The sequence below is a fragment of the Erigeron canadensis genome, chromosome 2 (genome assembly GCF_010389155.1).
Source record: "Erigeron canadensis isolate Cc75 chromosome 2, C_canadensis_v1, whole genome shotgun sequence".
In the NCBI taxonomy this organism is placed as follows: Eukaryota; Viridiplantae; Streptophyta; class Magnoliopsida; order Asterales; family Asteraceae; genus Erigeron; species Erigeron canadensis.
The window spans coordinates 35,112,197-35,134,960 of NC_057762.1; the positions used below are offsets into that span (position 1 = coordinate 35,112,197).

The following is a 22,764-nucleotide window of genomic DNA, read 5'->3' on the forward strand; positions in this document are numbered from 1 at the left end:
ATAACAAAGATTTTTTTTATTAAAATAATGTTTGATCGGATCTTTGTCATTTATCGTTTTTTTTAATTGCCTTTCGTACTTTCCTATCTTTAAATTTATAAATTTCCAAGGGAACCAAAAGAAAGGGATTCAAACCCTACATACAAATAATTCGTACAACATATCAACTATATTCCGGTTTCATCCACTCCACCTAGTCATACTACCCAATAGGGGTGAGTACGGTTCGGCTTGGGTCGATTTTGACTAAAACCGAAAACAGAATCGTTATAGTTCAGTTTTTGAAAACTAAAACCATTGGTTTTCGGTTTTTCGGTTTGAGTTTATTTTGGTTTGATTTTCGGTTTCTGCTTGTGGATTTTTTCCTCCAGAGTGTGTGACTAGTTTTAGAAACAACTATTCTTGTATTTCAGATACTTAAAGACAGTGGCGGTACCACATGGGGACAAAGGGGGCAAACGCTCCCCTCCAAATTTAAATTTTGCCATGTATTTTTAAATTTTTCTATCGATTTTAAAAAAATTCTTATAGGTTTTTAACATTTTGACCTCTTTTATATTTATTTTTTATGAATTTTATAATTTTGTCCCCCTTTAAAAAAAATTTCCGGTACCACCTCTGCTTAAAAGACAAAACTTGCAATATCAGTCAAACCACAAGGACGTTTTTTATAATTTTCTCTTTTACCATCAATAATTCTTGAAAAATAATTAAATAAAAAAAAAGTTTAAAAAAAAAGGTCAAAACTTGTTGAAAAAAAGAGTCAAAATCAATCATCAATACAGAAAAAAGAACAGAGAGAGAAAGATCTGTTTTGATTAAATACATCTCTTTCTCTCTTTTGTTTTCCTTTCATATTCTTTATAAAAATTAATTAAAAAATATAAAATTTGGTATCGGAATAATGGGAATATGGGAAGCTTTTCTGAATTGGCTCCGAAGGTAATTAATTCCTTTTTTTTTATTTTTTATGTATTGAATTTTAATTATAATATATCTGATTGTTTTTGTATTTGAATAAAAAAGTTTGCACCTTTTTTATATTTTAGAATAAAGATCTGTTGTTTTGTTGGTATTGGGTATATGTTGATGATTTTGGATTGATCTTTTCTATGTTTTTTTTTTTTAATATAAGTTTAGGCTGCCAGTTACTAGGTTATTAGACATATGATGTGCAATTTGGATAACAGAGATGATATTTGTAAAACAATACTAGCGCGGTTCGGTTATGCAATGCTTGTAGTTCATTGAGAAGCTTTAAGAATGTCGGATATGCTTGTTTGTGAGGACGGCTTGTAATCTTAGTGGTATAATGACTCCTAGGCCAACTGACTTTGCGTTGGCGCCTCTTCAAGAGTTTAACGTTGCTTGACTAATAGATTTAATTCGTATCAAGACTTCAAGCGGCCCATAATATCTGGCAGCCAGTTTGTCAAACATGTATGCACATATGTTGGTCTTATGGATGTAATATCAAATAAAACCAATCACCCACCTCAAAAGTCCTTTCATTTCTATTTTCATCTGCCCTCACTTCCATTCTTCTTCGAGCTTTTAGTAAGAGAGACTTAAGAAGCTAAATATTGATCTGTCATTCCTTAATTCGAGTATTGGTTATTAGTCTTTTGCCTGATGAAGAATGTGTGTAGACAAGCTTGCTCATATAGAGTGTCACACTGACATATAAAGGTTGGAATGGCATGAACTATTATAAACCATTTCACCTCACCAGGTAGGCTCTTCCCCAGTGAAATGCCTTAGATAATTCTCCAAGCATTAAGCATCTCTGACTATCCCTTTGTGTGAGTAGAACGAGCCAACATAGTTTGGCAAGCTTTATACAATTCTTTCCTAAAGCTGCTATTGGATCTCTATATGAGAGTATAAGGGTGTTACAGTTGGACAAAATGCTCACACTATACTGCAGTCCCAGCAATATGATCGAGCAATTGTGTAAGTTAGTCTGCATTAATTCTGGTTAAGAATATACTTTCATTTTCTGATGATCTGTTTTGATCACTATAGGTTGATGTAAGATTTAGCCCTTCCACATTTGATCTGTTTCTAAATTGTTATTAGCTCCTTTTCAAAAGTAGTCACTGTATAGATGTTTAGGGCCTAAAGCTCTGGTGATAGTCACTTCTGAGATTCAATTTATAATAATTGTGCTATCATGGAACTCATCATTGACATCCTCAATAGTAGGTACAAGGAATTGATCCTTCACTGTCAATTGATTCCGCTTTCTGTAATCTACACAAAACCTCCATGAAGCATCTGCTACTTTTTTAACCAAGACCTCTGGAGAAGCAGAACTGCCGTGGATAGGTCTAATTACTCCACTCCCAATACTTGTAAGATAGAAACATACCCTCATGATTTCCCATAAAATCCTTCATGATCGGTCTTTTAGATAAAACTTCATTCCCGGTTTGTTTGCTATACACTTATGGCCTGTTACATATTTCTCAATGCAGAAAAATCATCAGTATTTTTTCTCATTTCAGTACGTTTCTGCTAAGTTTTGTGACAGAGTTTGTGTATTTTAGGTAGAAATAGTAGGATAATAAGAAGGATAGGACCCGGTATTCGGTAAGTAGTGGGTATATTCTTCTGATAAAGGCTGCTACCCACATTATTACAATCAAAGGAGGTGCTAGGGAGAAATAGTGGGGCTCGAACAGCATTTTGGATGGATGTAACTTGTAAGTAGTCTTTGCATAAGTACTAGCAAAGTTCTTAGTAGGTGTCTTGTTCACTTAACCTGGATGATTAAGATAATATTAACCCATTATAAAGGATAGTATGCCCTTTATGAATTCTAGCTAACCTCGTAGCATGATCTAGGTACTTAAGTTTTAACAATTGTATTGTGTGGCAATATCTTTGATACACCTTCCAAGTATAAAGCAAGTAGCAATTCATTTGTCATCTTAATCTGATTTCTCAACACATTAAACTCTGCATTAGATTTTAATCACTAAAGTAGTGCTAAGCTTCAATTTCTGGAATTAAATGAAAGCCCTGCATATTGAGGTCAGGTCATGAGCAGTCCTTTCATCTCTCTAGCATATTAATGATGTCACTGCAATGCTTTGCCCTTATGGTGCATAAGGACCACTCCTGTTTTCTCATCTTCGGTAGTTTCATTAAGCTTAAAGAGCTAACCACACTTGAACAGCTAGTCTTTAAAGTCGTCATCTCAAAATTTGTAAATTTAAAATTAGTTTGACAATTTATCAATGGGTAACCTGACTCAATTCTATCATCGTTTTTTCATTCCCATCTAGACATTTTGCCTTTTGAATAGTCAGAATAAGCTGCCTGTCTTTTATTTCGGTTATGGTAATCAGCAATGAGAATCTTCATGCATTTTTTTCTTCTTTTCTCCAGATGTCAAACTGATCCATGATTGCTTTTAGATATAGGTCTGTGGCATCTATATGTTTGCATTTGTACTGGTTATTTCATTAATCTCCATTCCTGTTTTGCTCAACCCTATATTATGATTTATCAGCTTCATAAGAGTTGCAGCTATCATGGATCTTCATCTATTCATGAACTTGAATGTGTTACATATGTATACTCCTAAAACAATTAGTTCATACTATCTTGATGCTATAAATGTTGTGAAATATATAAAACATATTATATAAGATCATGAACTAATTGTAACGTCATCTGTTACAGCCTACTTTTCAAGCAAGAAATGGAGCTTTCTTTGATTGGGCTCCAGAATGCTGGCAAAACTTCCCTTGTTAATGTTGTTGCTGTAAGTTAATTCAAAGCTGTTGCATATACATTTCAGTCATATTGTCTGATTTGGTTTCTTGAGAGATCATCTTTTGACCTGGTGTAAACTGTCATTATAATTGCAGACTGGCGGATATAGTGAGGACATGATCCCTACAGTGAGTTTTCATCCAATTTTACACTATTGGTCCTTACAAATTTGTTGTCTTGAGAATTTATTGCATTTTAAATTGTTCTTGACTTTCAGGTAGGATTTAATATGCGTAAGGTAACAAAAGGGAATGTAACAATAAAGTTGTGGGATCTTGGAGGTCAACCCCGGTTTCGCAGTATGTGGGAGAGATACTGTCGTGCAGTTTCCGCCATTGTGTATGCTACTCTCACTTCAAAGCATACGCTGACTTCTGATTTGCATTTATATTTCTGATTTCATTTTGGTGTTTAATGCTTAATGGTTGTGGTTGCAGTTATGTCGTGGATGCTGCAGACCATGATAATTTGAGCACCTCAAAGGGTGAACTCCATGATCTGCTTAGCAAACCAGCATTGAGTGGTATTCCTGTGCTGGTTTTGGGCAACAAAATTGACAAGGCTGGTGCCCTCTCGAAGGAAGCTTTGACTGATCAGATGTAAGACCATTTTATTCATTTTTCTACGCATCGTCTGATTATAATTCTGTATTATTTGGTTAAACATAAGTATGTATATGCATTACACATTTCACATTGTCGCTTGTTAAAGATATGTATAATTTGGTTATCTATACACCATCGGTTCATATTTTATGGTGCTGTACATCATAAGTTGGTAGTGCATGTGTAAGTTTGGTGTACGAATATCTTTTCCTTAAATGTAGGATTTTTATATAATTTGTTTCTTTATCTAACATTCAACGCTTTTGTGGTGATTGTGTGCAGGGATTTGAAGTCTATCACAGATAGAGAAGTTTGTTGCTATATGATCTCCTGCAAGAACTCAACAAACATAGATTCAGTCATCGATTGGCTGGTGAAACATTCAAAATCAAAAAGTTAAGAACTTTTGGATTAACTCTGGGAGAAAGAGGATTGCAATTTTCTTATGCTGATTTTGGGCTTAGTTTGCCAAGCTGAATGTAGAATAGAGGGATGTTTGAGTGAGTTTGCATATCGGTGTGTCTCCTATCATATACCTTAAAGTTTGTCTCAAGGCATACTCTCTTTCTGATGGTTGTATTGTATATTTTTTTTTTTCAGCTATATTTATTGATATTATAAACGTTTTGTTTTATCAAATGGGTTAGTTTTTTTTAAATATTACCGAGAAACCAACATTTAAGACATCTTGCTGGTGCTGGGGTTGTTAACTCGAGTCACAATCTAATGACTCAAGCTAGTGAGGGCTTTAAAGTGGGATGAGATTGGTCGTCAATGGTAACAATATCTGTGTTTTTTCAAACATTTTTTTAGGCATCTTATGCAATAAAATTCCAAATAATAAGTGCTCAAGTGTCGAGGCGTTAAAGAAGTATATGCGACTATTGCATTGCTTATCATGTAAAATTGTAAATTCATTGATCACAAGTATTTTGCATTGACAAATCTCATTGTTGGCGTAATACGTGAAGCACGGGACGGGATATAAAAAGAGATAAAGAAGTATAGAACCACTTCCTCTTAGTAAATGATGGATGAAGCCTCTTAACCCTCCATGTTTCTAGCCTCGCGTGGTGGTCTCGCAGTGGAGATTAGCACACCTTGAAAACTGCGTTACGGGTTTGTTATATGGCTTTGTTTTATAAGATAAATAAATAAACATCACTAATTGTGTATCAGCGAGTAATAAACAACTACTAAACTAATTTTCAAATATCAACTAATTAGTGAAAATAAAGCAAATGTCCCAAGTATTGGTACTTGTAAAAAAAGATTTCTGCTAACAAAAGGAGCTCTATTGTCTTTTCTCACATTTAGGGTTGCGTCAGCTTAAACTTTTTAGCAGTCTTAAATGGGATCAAATTTAAGGTCTAGTCTATAACAAAGAAAGCAAAAGAAGGTACCTGCTATAGTTAAGGACCACATCTATTCTATTGTTGATCGGCTACCTTCGGCTACTATGTGAATTACAATAGTTGATCCACATGTGAAATGTTACCTGATAGTCTTATATTGTATGAAGGACCACTTCACTTGTAATAAAAAACAAAAAGACAAGCATTATATCAAATTGTGTACTCGTACATATAAATGCTAGTCTGCTACTATAAAGGAGTGAAGGATCACAAAGCTACAAGCTACTATTATTATAACTTGTGAATAATAATACAAGAATAATATTAAAATATAATTTTTTTTAGTAATAAATGGTGTACTATACCTGCATAGTGCATAACCCTTTTTTTTAGTCAAGGTTAATTTTTTTTTTAGTCGTTAAAACTTTTTACGTATACAAAAGTAACATGCTATAAAAATTGGGGCTTTTTATTTTTTTTAGGCCCAAAACACATGCTTGACCCTATATAACACTTAGGCCGGTCCTGAGGACAGGTATTTACAATTGAGATGGGAGGGTAGCCCGTAAGATGATGACAACACATAAGATTTTTCCTTGCTAAAATAGATATAAAAGTTGAATTTTTATTTACGGTTTTGTTCTTAAACCTTCGCAATATACAATTATATACATTCAAAATGAAAAGGATAAATGGTCATTTTATGCAATGGGTGGTTGTATTGTAAAAGTCTAAAACCCCCAAAGCCCCTAAAATCTTTAACTACTTGATGATGATGATTCATATCTGAGCTAAAAATCTTTGCACTTGACAAAAACAATGGAATCCTTACATTTAAGAGGACCTCCACGTCCCCCTTTACCTCCTCCTTCTTCTCGACCCGAATCCCAACCCAAACCCGAATCCATCAAACTCAAAAACGGCGTCGTTGCAACCCCAAAACTCATCCACACTCTCCGCAAAAAACAAATTCAAAAAAACAGGCGCCGCAATCCTCAAACCAACCAAACCCCAGATGAAAACCAACAACAAGAAGTTGACTTTGAAACCTTAAAAGCTGAATTCAATACTTTTAATAAAGCAATCTTGAAAGCAACTAAAAGTAACCAAGATTTCGACTTAAACGGTGTCGTTTCTTCGTCTTTAGTAGGGAAGCCATGGGAAAGATTGGAGAGAAGCGAGTTGATGGGGTACGCGAATGCGAATAAAGAGTTTGTGGGGAGTGAAGGGAATTTAAAGTATGAACATTTGGAAGAATTGAGTGAGTTTATTGAAAAAGAAAGGGATAAGTTTAAGTGGATTTTGGATGATGATATTGAATTTGATGATGAAATGTTGGAAAATAAGAAAAATGAGAATTGGGTACCCCCTGTACGAAAACTTAGTGATGCCCAATCCATTCGGTTTCTCGTTGATAGGTAAATTTATTATACTTATATGTATGTATATCCGTTTCCTGGTGTTTTTTATATGCAAGTTTGTATCTTCTATTATGTACAAAGTTATAAGCTCTGTGATGATGATACTGATATTTGAGAACGGGTTTCTTGAAAACAAGAAAAATGATTATTGGGTACCTCTTAAAAGAAAAGGTAGTGATGCCCAATCCATTTGGTTTTATTATTGACTAGGTATTTTTTTTATATGTTTGTGTATGTATGTTTATTGATGATATGTGTATGCAAGTTTGTATCTTTTATGTATCAAGTTATAATGTTCAAAAAAATGATATTGAATTTGATGATGGGATGTATGAAAATTAAGAAAAGTGATAATTAGGTGCCCTTGAAATTAAAAGTTAGTGATCCCCAATCCATTCTGTTTCTTGTCAATAGGTATTTTGTATACATATGTATGTTTCTTGGTTATATTGGCATGCAAGCTTGTATCTTTAATGTATCAAGTTGTTTTTTTCAAAAGAATGTATAGGCTATAAGCTTTGTGATGATGATATGAATTAGAAAATGGGTTTCTTGAAAATGAGAAGAGTGAGATTTGGGTGCCCCCGAAACGAAAAGTAGTGATGCCCAATCCATTCTTATCGATAGGTAAAGGGTAAAGGAGGGCACCCTTTCCCTAGAACCATATTGGATCCCCATCATCATCCCACACCGTAAGGGTTATGATGCCGGTAAAATATATGTGTGTGTGTGTGTGGTTCTTGAATATATTTTATGCAAGATTGTACCTTTTTTAGATAAAAAGTTATGAGCTTTGTAATGATAAGGTTATGTTATGAATTATATTATGAACATTTGGAAGAATTGGGTGAATTTATTGAAAAAGAAAGGTAGAAATTCAAGTGGATTTTGGATGGTGATATAGAATTTGAAAATGTGTTTCTGGAAAATAAGAAATATGATAATTTGGTACCTCCCAAAAGTGATGCCCAATCCATTTGGTTTCTTGTTGATAGGATGTTCTTGTATACATTTGTTTTTTGATGATATTGTAGGCAATTTAGGGATAAGCTTTTGGAAATGTATTTTAACTTTAGTCCAAAGTCTGTTGTATGTATTCAACTTAAAACGCTTCTATTGAATATATCCAACCGTCAAATATTGCTAATGTATGTATTAGTGGTACTTCTCCTTTTGTGGCATTCATAGAAGTTTCCACGTATCATCCATATGGAAAAGTTCAAAATTGATACATATTATATATTTCGCGTTATAGTTGGATACATATAATAGCAATCTCTGAAAGTTGATGCATATTATAGATTCTGAGCTATAGCTGGATAGATTTCTAAGCACTTAACTTGATATCGTATTCAAGTTTGTATCTCCTTTAGTTGTAAGCAATAAGGTTTGTGATGTAGTTGTTTTTTTATTCTATAGGCTTAGTGGAACAGAGATGAGTATGAAGAACTGGAAGTTTGCTAAGATGATGAAACAGTCGGGATTGCAGTTTACGGAAGATCAGTTGTTGAAGATTGTTGGTGGACTTGGTGATAAAGGTCAATGGAAGCATTCGTTGTCTGTTGTGAACTGGGTTTATAATTCTAAAGAGCATAGGCATTTTAAAAGCAGGTGCGATTTTCTTGTTTCATTTAGTAAAGTTTTGATTGGTTTCCCTATCGAGGAGTTTTCATTGTAACATTTTTGATACATTGTATAGTTCATTGATGAAGTATTTAAATGTCATAGAAACATGTTTGATTTGGGGTGTTTGGATAAGAATAGTTATTGGGACTTGAATAATGATATATATAGGCAAATTATCAGTTTCCTTGTAGCAATGACTTCAACCTTCTTATTTTCCTTAACTATCAGAAGGTTAGAAACATAACTGCTTTTAAGTGAACTTTTAGAACCGATGTATTCAACTTTAGTATAAAACAAATTCAAGCACCCCCTTTGTTTTCCATGGTATATGTCATATACATAGTTGAAGTTTGTTCATTATCATTCTGATGTACATGGTTGACAACTCTTTTTTGCATGTCTTTTACCAAAAAATATCCGTAGCTATAGAAAATGTAAATAATGGAAAAAGTAGGTACAGTGCGCAGTTTGTACATGGTTCATATCTCTATTACTCGGTAACATATACCGTAATTATTTGTGTGTGTTTTTTTTTTTTGTAATTACAGGTTCGTGTACACAAAACTCTTGTCAGTTTTGGGAAAAGCAAGAAGACCCCATGAAGCCCTTCAAATCTTTAATTTCATGCGAGTAAACACACTTCTCGTTAATTACAGAGTATATGGCAAAGTTTAATTTGATCTTATGGGATAAAATCTCATTTTAAACTAATGTAGGCTGATTACCACATATATCCCGATATGGCTGCATATCACTGCATTGCCATTGCACTTGGTCAATCTGGTCTTTTAAAAGAACTGGTGAATGTAATTGATTGTATGAAGCAACAACCTTCAAAGATAGCCAAGAAAACTCGACGAAAAAACTGGGACCCGGTTCTCCAGCCAGACTTGGTGGTATATAATGCTGTAAGAGAGATTTTGCAAATATTATAGTATGAAATGTGGGGTTGTTATTTATTACAGAAATAAGGGTAGTTATGTGAATTCCTTGGCAGGTGCTTAATGCTTGTACATTGTCTGGTGATTGGAAAGGGGTGTCATGGGTATTTGAGGAGTTGAGAAGCAATGGTTTGCAGCCCAGTGGAGCAACTTATGGACTTGCAATGGAGGTACTAATTGGTTTCTCATTTAATGTTTCACAGATAAAATTATATTTGATGACAAGTGCTATGTTTTAGTTACTTTTTTGTTGCCTCAATTTAGAGAGAAACAACAGAATGCTAACTTGTTTGCAGTTATGTCTTTTCTATTGCAAATTAGGTTATTTTTAGGTCAATGGTAGTTTTCATATATAAGTCTGATAATAAATTGTTGAAAGGTCATGATGGCATCCGGGAAGTATGAGCTTGTACATGAGTACTTTGAGAAGATGAAGAAAAGTGGGAATCCTCCTAAAGCCCTAACTTATAAAGGTACTTTTACTCCTCTTCATATGTATTATGACTTCGCGCATGATGATGAAAGCTAACTGAGCACATTTTCTGGGTAATTGGTTAGTACTGGTCAAGGCTTTTTCAAAAGAAGGTAAAGTTGATGAGGCGGTAGAAGCGGTGAGGGATATGGAACGGAAGGGTGTTGTTGGAGCCGCCTCTGTATATTGTGAACTAGCGTTTTGTCTTTGTTACAATGGAATGTGGCAAGAAGCTATTGTGGAGGTACGGATCTTTTTCTAGGTATCTTTAGAATTTAATTTATCTAAGACTCTGGACTCTGGAGTGTTTAAATAAAAAGATTCTTCTGATAATTTATATTGTGAACAGTGTTTCTCCCGATTATCTGATAATTTATGGTAGTCGTTTCTGATAACTAGCTGATACCAGCTGTAGTTAAACTATTTGTTTTGAGCTAAAAAAAGGTTACCTATTCACCCCTTCTTTGAACACTTTTATGATGTAAATTCTATTGGCACTTATAACGAAACTCCAAATGCAGATTAAAAAGATGAAAAGACTTACTCTAACCAGACCTTTGGTGGTTACCTTCACTGGCATGATATTGTCTTCCATGGATGGAGGGCATATTGGGAATTGTATACGAATCTTTGATATCAGTAAGGAGTATTGTGCTCCTGACATCGGAATTATAAATGCTATGCTCAAAGTTTACGGGCGGAACGATATGTTTTTTGAAGCCAAAGAGTTATTTGAGGATACGAAAAGATCTAATGGACATAACATTAGCCTGGGTCGTGATGGTCCGTTTGTTAGCCCGGATGCATACACTTATGGAGAAATGCTAAGAGTATCTGCTAGTGCCCATCAGTGGGAATATTTTGATTATGTTTACAAGGAAATGGTTTTTTCTGGATATCAGCTTGATCAAAATAAACATGCATTTCTGCTTGTTGAAGCATCTAGGGCTGGAAAGGTTTGTGTGCCTTTGTGAGCTTTCTATTTATTTCATAAGGTTATTGAAATTCCAAAGAGCAGTAGACATTGACTTTTTCCGCTTTATAATCATTATATGTTTCAACATTGATAAAGGAGTCAGGTGGGTTGAGTGACTAGTCATGTTTAATACAATTTGAAACTGAACAATGGCGAGATGTGTGGGTCGACCCGTGAACACTTTTTTGTTCAATTATTTGAAGGGTAAATTTCTTTTGTTAATCGTAACGATATTATTCAAATGTTCAATACGGTCGACCTTAAACCAATTTGACTTGTTCCCATTATAGATGAACTTTTCTATTTTAACTTTTGAAATGAATTACATCCTAAATCCCAGTTCATAAGTGAATCTGTCGTAAATTCCTAATCTAAGTCTTGGTGTGAATTCTCTAAGAAGTGTTTCTGCTGAAACTTTTTTCTTTTATAGCATGTAATAAATGATAATTTATGATTTCTCTAGGTGGTTCCATTTGTTTTGGACTTTTGGGAATTTATCTTTATGTTTGTTGCAGACCCATCTATTGGATCATGCATTTGATGTGATGCTGGAAGCAGGTGAAATACCACCATCGTCATTCTTTGTTGAAATCATATGCCGGGCTATGATCCAAGATGATTTTGATCGAGCTTTGACCATTCTTAATAGCATGGCCCATGCCCCATTCCAGGTTCGAGAAAAGGAATGGAGGGGATTGTTTGAGGAGTACAAAGGTAAAATCACACGGTCTCATTTGAGAAAACTGTATGACAAAATTGGTACTCGTGATGTAGCAATGGAAGCTTCGGCCTATAAGTTAACAAGACTATTGCAATCACTTTGTGGGTCAAAGTCGAACAATTCTTATCGGGGGAATTCAAGTTCAAGCAGTAACACCATACAAGAGTCAGATTCAGAGTCAACTTCAGATGTCAAAGGGCAGAAACTACACAGTATAATGGAGCATTTTGCTGATGAGTTGACTCTCGAATCAGTTAAAAATTTCCCTGATGAAAGGTCAACGTTGACTAGTAATGGGAGATCAGATGATGATTATGATTCAGAGGATGATTTCTTGGTTGATGAATTCGGGGAACTGGATGAATCAAAGAGAAACAAGTTGCCATCTGCAGACGGTATACTGGAAAATTGGAAGGAAAGTATGATGAAAGATGGTACATTTTTGCCATTTCAAGTTGGAAGGAAGTGATTCCAGATATAATTTTGCATTACAAGTGTGCAAATGAGTGTTTTATGTTGTAATTTTTGTAAAAGCTTGTATGTATGATCCCTATACTACTTAGTCTACTTAGCATCTAGTTGTGAGTTTCATAATGCATAGTTAGAGAAATTTCTTGGTATATAAGTGGCTAAGATGAGCAGAATAAAAATCGTTTACATTTTGTTCGATATTCTTCAATTGTTGAGCTGCCATGGTTTAATAGTTGGGTTTTTTAGGTTTACAACCTTGGTTTCAACAATTTTCATCCAACAAAAGATAAGATATTAGTACATCTGACTTGCACATGATTTTATATCAACGCTAATCCTCGAAAACATGCTGAGCGCATGATATGTCAGGTAATTCCATAATTGCATTACATTCATCATAGTACAAAGTATAAACCAAACTGATGACTAAAACTATTCAAATCAGTATACTCAACAAAAACGATTTTATATTTTGTAACATGATCTTGAACTTGACCCGCACGACTTCAACTTTACCATTATAATGCATCATATAGGGTATGTCTGCAAAACCTGTCGAGTTCATGGATGAAATCGTAAAAGAGTATTAGTAGTTACATTTATAAGGGCATACTATAGGAATTTGGTAAGCAAGAAACTAACCCTTAACCGTTCATCTTTGATTAATCATCAGAATCAAACTTTTCATCATCCTTCATGTACTTTTCTTGCACGGCTGCTGTTGTGAATTTATTGTCAAGTAAACCATCTCAAAATGTTCCCAATTTATCAATAATATATCGCAAAGTGAAACAAATACTACACATTTACACGAAAATAGATTAATTTTAAGGAAATATTTTATTGATAACAGGTCAAACAAACAGCTATTTAGAAGAAAAAAAAAAGGTTGAACGCATAAAAATTGCCCAAAAAAACTCAAGTATATTTCTGTATCTGAAGTTTTGTTTTTTTAGGCATATATATTATATAACACATATATTTATAGATACAAAAAACCAACAAAAAATGTGTTAGAAAGGTAAGCCCAGCCACTTTTGACCCGCTCTAAAATATACATGTGTTAGCTTCACAGGATGCAAATTATGCGGAGCTAAAAAGATTTAGCAGAGAATCAGAATGTAAAAATATAAAAGGATATTTGTGGTACTCCCAATCTGTTGGTGCAATAGCAATCTTGCTGAACCCAACTGCAGTAGCATCAATGCCTTGAAATATATAGCCATTTGTTTTGTCTATTAATTTCCCGAGATTTGAAACACTCTCCTTATCCTACAATATGTCAAAATAAATGAAAATCAATAACGTGTACATAACCGACTTACTGAATATGACGAGTGGGAAAAACTAGCATGCCTGAATAGCCAATGTACTGAAGTTCACCAAACCAAAATCTTCAATTACTTCACACAGTTCCTTGGTGAGTTTCCTGCCATATATACAGGTCGGTAACTCGATAAGTTCAACAAAAGCATACATTTCTAAACGAGATGCAAACAACTACAAACCATTCGGGATATTGATCAACAACCTACCTATACTTGGAAGATCGTGGATCTTGATCAAGATGGTGCTGTAGATACGATAAATCTTCCACATCGGTGTAAAAATCAAGATTAAAGGCTGCAGTATACAGCAAGCAATAGTTATTTGTACAAATCGGTTTCTTTAAATATATCAAAAATTTATGTTGATCCTCGGCTCTATTGACCACAAAAGTCAGAATATTTTTCAGACAGGAACGGATGTAGCAAAACAAAAAGCTTTCAATACCTAGTTTTCCATAGCTCTCAATAAGATCAATCTTGGACAAGACATTGACATGTGGCAATTCCATATGCAACATTGTTGACAACGAGAGGAGCAATGCTCTAACATATTTCCCGGGATCACTACATAGGTGTGAATTTATCAAGTGAATCGCAGTCAACTGTAAACGAAGACATGTGATACTGTTACGGTTCTTGCAGAAAAGCTATCCTTACGAAACCACTGTGCCCGTATGTATTTTCTTTTACAAAAGATGTGCAAGAACCAAAAAATTCACCACTTACCCGCAGATCCAGTTTCTTAATAAGTTTCATGATGACCTTTTTTGCGCTGGAGTGAAGGAAGAACAACACATAAGACCTTTCAATGGATAATATATACTAAGCTTTCAATGGATAATAACCTTTCAAAAGAGGCTTTAATTTTGATTCCAACCAGTCGATGTTTTTCTCCAAGTAATCCATACAATACATAAGACCGGCCTATTTAAGAACAACAAAAAACATGAAAAATATATAAATAGAACATCAAAAAGCAATTCCCTTTGTCATCAAAATATAACAAGTTCCAAAAGATGTTGAACCTCCATTAGGACCAAGAGAGTGTTCATTCATGACATGGCTTAGTTTTATAAGATCCTCAATGTTGATAGCACAATCATATCTTTAACATTAAAGAAAACTTACATTCCAGAACCAAAACCTCAAATATATAGTTTAAAATACGGTAAATGGTATAAAAACGTACTCTACTTAAATGCATGTTTATTCTAAGGTGCCATTCTCTTTAACTGATAAGTGATAACTTAACGTACTCTACTTGAGTTCGGTTACCAGAATTAAGGTTTTTAATTAGATTCAGTACCAAAGTTAAGGTTTTTTCTAGGTATAACCGTAATATGGAAACCGGACTTGAACAGAGTGTACTATATATATTATATAATATAGAAAGAACGGTACTGTAAAATGAATATATGTATACTAGAGTGGTGTCCACGCGTTGCAGCGGGGACGGTCTATAATGCTTTAGACACCGTAACGGTTTATAGCGTTCAGTTTACTTTCATGAGATGTGTCAATGCAGGATCTAACCATATATATCATTCTAAAAATAAGTCGCGTATTAGGTGAAAAAAATAATAAAGTGCAAACACTAACCATGAAAAATAACCACTTACAGTTGTAAGGAGGAGACCAAGGCAATTAAAAAAATAAATATTCAAAGATTAAAATTTAATATGAATATACAAATGACATAATTGGTTCATAATTTCGTGAGTTATAAAAAGGTAATTATTGTTTAAACATTTTGTAATATAATTTATGACAATTAAAATGTTTTTTCTTATACGTAACAATACTTTTAGCAATAATTTTAGAGTTAATGGAGATTTTATAACAATAGGAGTTTTAGATAATTGTGGGGTTTTTTATTAAGGGTAATTTTGAAATTTCAAGGATAAGGTGTGTGAAAATAATTTAAATGTAGAGGGTATATTAGGTAATTCAAAGGTAGATAGTTAAATGGGAGAGGGGGTAGTTTATTGATATAGGTAGTATAGAAGTAGAGCACACACACTTTTATACCATTTACCCTTAAAAAAACATAATACTAACAATTTTCTAAGATATAAAGGAGGATACGGCAAGGAATCGTTAGCAGGGTCTAAATTAATAACAGCAACTTTCTTGCAACAATTAACATAATTTCAAAAAAGTAGTAAGTAAATAACAACAATAAGGATAAATTAACCATCTGGGTTAGCCACCTGCCCCCTTAAAAAGCGACTTGGTGGGAACACCATCCAAGTTCGAATCCCTGCAAAAGTATATTCAACTAGCCAAGGTTTCCGGGGTCTCACCGAGTCACCGCCAGACAGCGATGCAGGGTCGCTAGCTTGAGAGGAAAATTCCTCTATGGAACTAAGGGGTTCCTAAGCATTTACCCTTTTTTTTAACAATAAGGATAAATTTTCTGAATTTTGCTAAGCATAGCCCTTAGGGTTATGGTTAATAATTTATATATATACATATATATATATATAAACTGATGTACATGGCGATTGATACCTATTTTTATGGGTTTTTTTTTATGTAAATATGTGTTAACCGAGTGAGCAAAATACAATTGTTTTGTACACTGACATGCAGGGGTGAAACTAGTAGGGGGACTGGGGGTGCTTAGCCCCCGCTAACCATTCATGTTTTCCATTGCAAAGCTAGTTCATAGCCAACTAACAAGTCACCCCCAATCTATAAATGGTTGATTTCTAGCTATGACTATTCAAGTAAAACCTTTATATTTGGTCCATAAAAGTAAACCATCGTAATAAAATTTTATTTTCCTAACATTTTATTAAATTGTTATGTCTTCACATTATATTGTATACAACGATCGGAAAAGAAATACGGTTGAGCCCCTCAATGTGAAATCCTGGCTCCGCCTCTGCTGATATATATATATATATATATATATATAAGAAGAAAATGAGAGTAGGTTACCGGCCAATGAGCTGGAGAAACTGTTGCATGCCATTGCAGTAAGTGGTCTTACCGGAACCGGGTGGACCTATTACTACCTGACCAAATACCATCCTTTTTTGCAAAACCCTAAATAAGTTACTTTATTTCTTCTTTTTTTAAGGAAAAATAGAGGGATGGAGGGTGGCTTGCTTGCAATATACAAGCAGTAAGTTTGAAGCAGCTGCTGTAGGGGTTGGACAAGAATTAGTCGCCGGATAGTCGAGTCAAACTGAACATATACTTGTTCTTTTTTAATTACACTTTTGGTCCTTACAGGGGAAAACACAAAAAGGTTTTTTCCTTTTAAAAGGCTAACCCCCCGGTTTGTTAACACTAGTTTGTTCCGACTAGAAAACAACATTGTGAAAAACCTGACCATTAAGCTCACGCATCAATGACAAAAAAAAAAAGTTGTGGAAATTAGTATTCATATCACATAATTTGATAAGTTTACCACACTATAAACATATTGTATAAGTATTTAATAAGCCATTATGGTAGGTTTATCAAATGAAATGATATGAATATCAATTCTCATTAGTATATGCTAGTTTTTTTTTTTGGCATGTACGCTTAGTTTTTTTAAAAACGGGCAATTTTAGTTACTTTGTACGCATTGGTACATATAACGCAACCACTATTTCAAACCCATGGAACCCTTGACCCACTTAACTCCATGATTCGAGTAAAACCATCAACCTGTCTGTTTTAAGCACAACGACAAATCAATAGTAAAACCTAATGATTACTAAATCTTGAACTTGAGTATTCTCAAGTCAAATCGTTATTACAAAACTCTCGTGTCAATCACTATGAAGAAATTGTATACGCTTTTTTTTCTTCATATGCACTAAATAATGTATATTGTGTATAAATTATAAATTACTTGTATTATATATCGAAAGGTATATTTAGGAAAATATTTGAAAATAGAAGCCTTTTTATTTATGTAACTTATTTATCTAAAACTCCCATGTCACTTTTTTAATCAAAAACTTAACTTGCAAAAGCTATTCAAGTTTATTGGCTAGGACTCCGACAAGTACATCTATGGTTATGACTTTCTTGTTCAATTTTCCCTTTCTTATTTCTAATCCGCAAAGTTGTAAAGCAAAAAATAACAATACAGAGTAATAAACTTTGTACCGGACTTTACCACAAAACCATTCATTTCACTGTTAAGTCGGGTTTCAATGGTTTCATGCTTATTACTGAGTTGTCGTGAGATGGCTAGAGTAAGTTTGTTTTTCTTTTCAATAAATGATATTAGAATAACGTATAGGGTAATGATATTTATATCATGTCTTTTGATACATTTACTATTACTGTGCATTAGCCAGTTGTACAGTATATATAAATTATTGTATTTGTGTTAAATACATCAAAATTGTTGGTATTAATAAGAACTACCTTATATATGGATCTTAAGTTACAATGAGATTAGAAAACAAATTCAATGAATTCCACACGATCAATTTTTTTATTTAAAAAGATTTGTAGATTAATTTTGAAAATTAAATTTATCAGATTTTTCTTAAATTATTTCTAACTTTATTAGTAAAGTTGGTGATCCTAAGTCAAACTTATTTGAATCTTATATTCCAAATATTTTCTAATTTACTTAGTAAAATTAAAAGCTAACTTTAGAGAATTCAAATACAAATTTTATAAACATCTAGGCATAATCAAAATGATATAATCACCCCTCTCTTCACTCACTGCGAGTCTGTTACCAACAAAATAAAAACCCCTAAAAAACCCCCAAATCACAAACCCTCACACCCAAAAATGATGACATCAAAACCCTTAACCAAAATGATGGCGTTATCACGCACGCTCTGCACCGCCACCGTAACCACAGCCCAAACACAAAAACTCGAACGAATCGCCGACGAGATTCTCAGCTTAACAAAGCTCGAACGAAATGATTACGCCGTTCTCTTACGTTACAAGATGGGATTCAATAAGTACGGACCAGCTGTCACCGGAATCGGATCGGCATCTGTGGGAGTGTCCGTCGGAGGTGGACCGGAAGCTAAAACAGCGGCGGCGGCGGCGGCAGAGAAAGTAGTGTTTGATGTGAAGATAGAGAAATATGATGCAGCTTCGAAGATAAAGATTATAAAGGAAGTGAGAGCTTTTACTAATTTAGGATTAAAAGAAGCGAAAGATTTGGTTGAGAAAGTTCCGGTTGTCGTTAAGAAAGGGATTACGAAAGAAGACGCCGATTCGATTATGGCTAAATTAAAGGATTTAGGTGCTACTGTTGTTTTGGAATGATTTATTTTTATTACTTTTTTTTTCATGACATTTCCAATGCTATTTATGTTTGAAATGATATGTATGATTGTTACTTACTTTAGATAATAACTAGAATGAAAACTGGAATGTTAGAATGGATGTTTTTTTGTTGGTTTTGAGCAATGAAGGAAATGCCGTATTCTGATTACTTTTTCACGTTTAGACGTTGCTATATGTTTACGACTTTCTACATTAAACAAGCATATAATGTCTGTTATAATCTGTATCTTTTCTTATGGTATGTGTGAAAAATATTAGAACGATAAAAACTCTGCTTGCAGCAGCGTTTCTTATGTATTCCTGCGGTAATACTTATAAGTTTTTAAGCATTTGGTTGATACAACGAAACTTCCTTTCCTTTATTTGATGTCAAAGTGAAACAATGTCCAGGAAAGCAGGAAAGTAATAAGCTTGTCTGCGAAACTGAAAAATAAGCATTCTGATTGCCAGGTGAGTTATGCTATCTCTGCTCCTTTTTCTGTGTAGTATATTTACAAAGCTTAAATTGCATTCAAACTCTACGCTTATAGCATTACATTCCTATATATGTTTATATGCACACATTGAAATCCAACATTGTGTGTGTTTGTTAATCCTCCCACTCTGTTGTGATTAATGGATGATCACATGCCATCTGATAGTATCTTAGAATACAAAGGTATCTCAAACATGGCAGGAATTGGTAGAAGAATCTTTTCACATAGAAACAAACACAATGACAATGTTGCTAATATCGCTAGTTACTGTAAGTGCAATGATTTTGCTTATTTTCAGCTCAGGATGATAAACTTATTTTGATCTAATGACGTGCTGTCAGGCACGCCCAATTGAAAGTATCCTTTTTGATGATGGAAACAAACCTAGAAACTCTATGTTGAATCTTGTGATTATTAAATAGGCATTGTGATGTTCAATATTCTTCTTAACAATAAAAATATGTTCTATCTTGCAAGTATTGGATGTTTTTTCTCTCTTGCATCTTGATTCAGCTGAACCCTTTTTTGACACCTATGTTGCATTTTTTTGAATGATATGTGCATAACTTGAATACATTTCATGTTATAGTACTAGTAATTTGTTTTCATCTTTTTCTCATATATGTTTTTCATTATGGTTTCTTGATCTTAAGATCTGATTTAGTGGCAGAAGTTAAGCCAAAACGTGGATCTCTTGTGGAATGATGGTTTTTCACTGTGTTTTTCACTATGATTTAGTGGCAGAAGTTAAGATGTGATTTAGTGGCAGAAAATAAGATGTGATTTATGGTTTTTCACTATGTTTTTCATTACCTAGATGATGGTTTTGGTTTGCAACTTTGTTAAGCCAAAACGTGGATCTTTTGGGGAATGATCTTACCTTTTATGTAGTATGTAATTAAAAATTGTTTTAGCAGCAGCTTATTCATGTGGATTATCCGATTATGATAATAATAATAACAAAAAAAAAAAAAAGTCGACTTTCCAGCTAATATGATTAGTTTTCACTGTACTGAACATGCCTGCAATTATGTGGCAATTTGGATTTTATTGCATTTTTTCTTCCTGAAACATGCCTGCCCCTGTTCTATGAATTAGTGCTCTTTAGCCAAATGTTGGTTTAGCTGTACATATGTGGTCATCGGTATCTCGAAAAGAAAAAAGAAATTGGTCTACTTGTAGGTTAATGATTATTGGTTTCTTTCGTCTTTCCGTTACTATGTGAATTGCTTCCAGTAATGAATCTTGATTATTTTAAAGTTATGACTGCTGAGGTTATGTATTTAAAAAGTCCATATAGGATCTTTTAATTTCATGCAAAGTGTAAACTAGTCACTGTGTAGAATACTTGAGTGATACCTGAAAAATGAATATTATTGATCTAGGATATCACCTTTGCTAAAGATTTCCTTTCTGGAATGATGGTCTCTTTTTTGGCCAAGCTTTCTTGTACCATAGCTAGCGTTATGTGCGTCCACCTCATCAAGTTAAGATCCACATAACTGGTCATATTGTCTTGAAAGGAAAAAGTCAGACCTACAAAGAACCCTGCTTTGCTTTCAGATAGAGGGCCCCGTCTTCTTTTTTTTTGGTCAGGCAACATGATCCATCATGTTAATCTCAACATGAGAGGCAACATGATCGATCGTGTTAATCTCAACAATGTCTTTGGTAATGTCTGTTCTTGCTTTTGCATGTCTTGTTGAATAAGTATTTGAATTGACTGTGTATGCTCATTTGTTTTCTTGCCACAAAAGCATCACGTTATCGGGGACTGTTTAAAAGCTCCTCCAACATTGTTGTAGACTAATAGGCTCTTTTTTTCTACTATCGTTTTGTTCACTTCAGGTTTATCTGTAAGTTGTAACCTATAATACTCATAAGATTCTAGAATTTTCTATCCTTAGCATATACCATAAGCAACTTTCTACATTTCCAGTCTCAGTATATTGTACATTTGGCGGCTTGGTCATTGGCATCACTTGTTACTTTCGTTTATAAGTTGATCTTAGTTGTTGCTTCAGTTTTTGTATTACTTGATCTTTTAAGTCATTTTTATTTGTAGGTTAAGAAGCACCGGTCACCCCTATAAAAGGTTTGACACTCAATACCAACTCTAATGGCTTCTTTTATACTCAAATCGTATATGATGGAAAAGTTGCAGATTTGATTTTATCTCTAATTAGATGGCATATTTTTGGCATGTGCATGATATTTGTTTGATTAGGGCTACTGGTGGTAATTTCATCCCACTTATATAAAAATTGGTCAATTCGTTTGTGTAAAACTGACAATGACAATGGGTCACACAGGTAAATTAGAAAAGTTGGGGAAAATTGGTGAACTTGGTCAAACAAGTTCAAACTTGCCTCTAGTGTATTCAAGTGCTCATAACTGATACGAACCCATCCCATAATAGGCTCGCATCATGTCATAGGCTAGGTGTAGAACTCACTTTCAAAAGCTAGCTCAAAGGAGGAGGGGACACCTAGGCTTATAAACCACCAACCAATCCCATACTTGGCCAATGTGGGATCATATCAATACCCCACTCTTTGCAGAGCCAACGTCCTCGTTGGTCACGGCTATGTTGGTCACGGTTGACATCCTTCTCCTTGGGTCCAAGCCACCACTCCATAGGCCACCACTCCGAGCGTTGGAACCTTGAAAGGTAGGGCTGGCTCTGATACCAATTGATACGAACCCATCCCATAATAGGCTCGCATCATGTCATAAGCTAGGTGTAGAACTCACTTCCAAAAGCTAGCTCAAAGGAGGAGGGGACACCTAGACTTATAAACCACCAATCAATCCCATACTTGGCCGATGTGGGATCATATCAATAACCTCCTAAATTATCTTGTTTCATTTATTAAATTTCAATGTATTTTTTAGTTTATAAATGATACATTTATTATCATGGGTACCCTATTATCATACATAATAGGGAAATGCACTAGAGGGTTCACCGATACAGGGATGTGCATTATGTGCAAATGACATGTAAACACGTGACCCGGTCGAACCCGACCCTTCACGGTCCGGGTCACGGTTCCATTTTCATGCACTCGCGGGTCATGTTTCAACCTAGTTTGAGCCGGGATTCGACCCGTGCACATCCCTACACCGTTATAGATTAAAGAGAAACAATGTTGCAGTTCTTGAATAGGTTCTTGTTTTTGATTTGGTATCACTTTATCAATTGAAAACTGAACTGGTTCAAATTATTTAGGCTTATATAAGGCATTGGACACCGGTCTGGTCGCTATGGCACATTATATGCTTGTGATCTTTACTTCCTCAGTTGTATGTCAATCTTTTATT

At 34.3% G+C, this 22,764-nt stretch overlaps 4 protein-coding genes and 1 long non-coding RNA gene across 5 annotated transcripts; 4 read left to right on the top strand and 1 right to left on the bottom strand.

The window, feature by feature from the left end:
* Positions 1 to 789: 789 nt before the first annotated feature.
* On the top strand, positions 790 to 5,027 carry LOC122589875 (ADP-ribosylation factor-like protein 8a). The gene is made up of 6 exons (XM_043762202.1): positions 790 to 942; positions 3,691 to 3,772; positions 3,879 to 3,911; positions 4,001 to 4,122; positions 4,221 to 4,382; positions 4,671 to 5,027. The coding sequence occupies exons 1-6, from the start codon at positions 905 to 907 to the stop codon at positions 4,786 to 4,788; spliced, it is 555 nt and encodes a 184-aa protein (XP_043618137.1). The 5' UTR covers positions 790 to 904; the 3' UTR covers positions 4,789 to 5,027.
* Positions 5,028 to 6,522: 1,495 nt separating this feature from the next.
* LOC122589874 (pentatricopeptide repeat-containing protein At5g67570, chloroplastic-like) lies at positions 6,523 to 12,573 on the top strand. The gene is made up of 9 exons (XM_043762201.1): positions 6,523 to 7,161; positions 8,584 to 8,775; positions 9,339 to 9,420; positions 9,507 to 9,698; positions 9,788 to 9,901; positions 10,111 to 10,204; positions 10,290 to 10,447; positions 10,725 to 11,159; positions 11,695 to 12,573. Exons 1-9 carry the CDS (start codon positions 6,563 to 6,565, stop codon positions 12,367 to 12,369), a joined length of 2,541 nt encoding a protein of 846 aa, XP_043618136.1. The 5' UTR covers positions 6,523 to 6,562; the 3' UTR covers positions 12,370 to 12,573.
* An 881-nt stretch (positions 12,574 to 13,454) lies between these two features.
* On the bottom strand, positions 13,455 to 14,484 carry LOC122588156 (GPN-loop GTPase QQT1-like). The gene is made up of 5 exons (XM_043760289.1): positions 14,426 to 14,484; positions 14,145 to 14,301; positions 13,907 to 13,994; positions 13,728 to 13,800; positions 13,455 to 13,643 (listed from the first exon to the last, which is right to left on the bottom strand). Exons 1-5 carry the CDS (start codon positions 14,453 to 14,455, stop codon positions 13,455 to 13,457), a joined length of 537 nt encoding a protein of 178 aa, XP_043616224.1. The 5' UTR covers positions 14,456 to 14,484.
* Positions 14,485 to 18,349: 3,865 nt separating this feature from the next.
* LOC122589399 (50S ribosomal protein L7/L12) lies at positions 18,350 to 19,087 on the top strand. Its single transcript, XM_043761691.1, has one exon. It carries the CDS (start codon positions 18,452 to 18,454, stop codon positions 18,941 to 18,943), a length of 492 nt encoding a protein of 163 aa, XP_043617626.1. The 5' UTR covers positions 18,350 to 18,451; the 3' UTR covers positions 18,944 to 19,087.
* Positions 19,088 to 19,742: 655 nt separating this feature from the next.
* Positions 19,743 to 22,764, top strand: LOC122586534. The gene is made up of 3 exons (XR_006322023.1): positions 19,743 to 19,797; positions 21,490 to 21,535; positions 22,673 to 22,764. It is a non-coding gene; the product is annotated as an uncharacterized LOC122586534 (long non-coding RNA).

What these genes read in the sequence shown, in the direction of transcription:
- LOC122589875 (XM_043762202.1), top strand. Translation starts at nt 905, where the DNA reads ATGGGAATATGGGAAGCTTTTCTGAATTGGCTCCGAAG. An exon ending in TTTCTGAATTGGCTCCGAAG is followed by an intron (nt 943 to 3,690) that starts GTAATTAATTCC and finishes CATCTGTTACAG; the next exon opens with CCTACTTTTCAAGCAAGAAA. An exon ending in CCCTTGTTAATGTTGTTGCT is followed by an intron (nt 3,773 to 3,878) that starts GTAAGTTAATTC and finishes TTATAATTGCAG; the next exon opens with ACTGGCGGATATAGTGAGGA.
- LOC122589874 (XM_043762201.1), top strand. Translation starts at nt 6,563, where the DNA reads ATGGAATCCTTACATTTAAGAGGACCTCCACGTCCCCCTTTACCTCCT. An exon ending in CATAGGCATTTTAAAAGCAG is followed by an intron (nt 8,776 to 9,338) that starts GTGCGATTTTCT and finishes TTGTAATTACAG; the next exon opens with GTTCGTGTACACAAAACTCT. An exon ending in AAATCTTTAATTTCATGCGA is followed by an intron (nt 9,421 to 9,506) that starts GTAAACACACTT and finishes AAACTAATGTAG; the next exon opens with GCTGATTACCACATATATCC.
- LOC122588156 (XM_043760289.1), bottom strand. Translation starts at nt 14,455, where the DNA reads ATGAAACTTATTAAGAAACTGGATCTGCGG. An exon ending in TTAAGAAACTGGATCTGCGG is followed by an intron (nt 14,302 to 14,425) that starts GTAAGTGGTGAA and finishes CTTCGTTTACAG; the next exon opens with TTGACTGCGATTCACTTGAT. An exon ending in TCAGTACATTGGCTATTCAG is followed by an intron (nt 13,644 to 13,727) that starts GCATGCTAGTTT and finishes GACATATTGTAG; the next exon opens with GATAAGGAGAGTGTTTCAAA.
- LOC122589399 (XM_043761691.1), top strand. Translation starts at nt 18,452, where the DNA reads ATGATGACATCAAAACCCTTAACCAAAATGATGGCGTTATCACGCACG.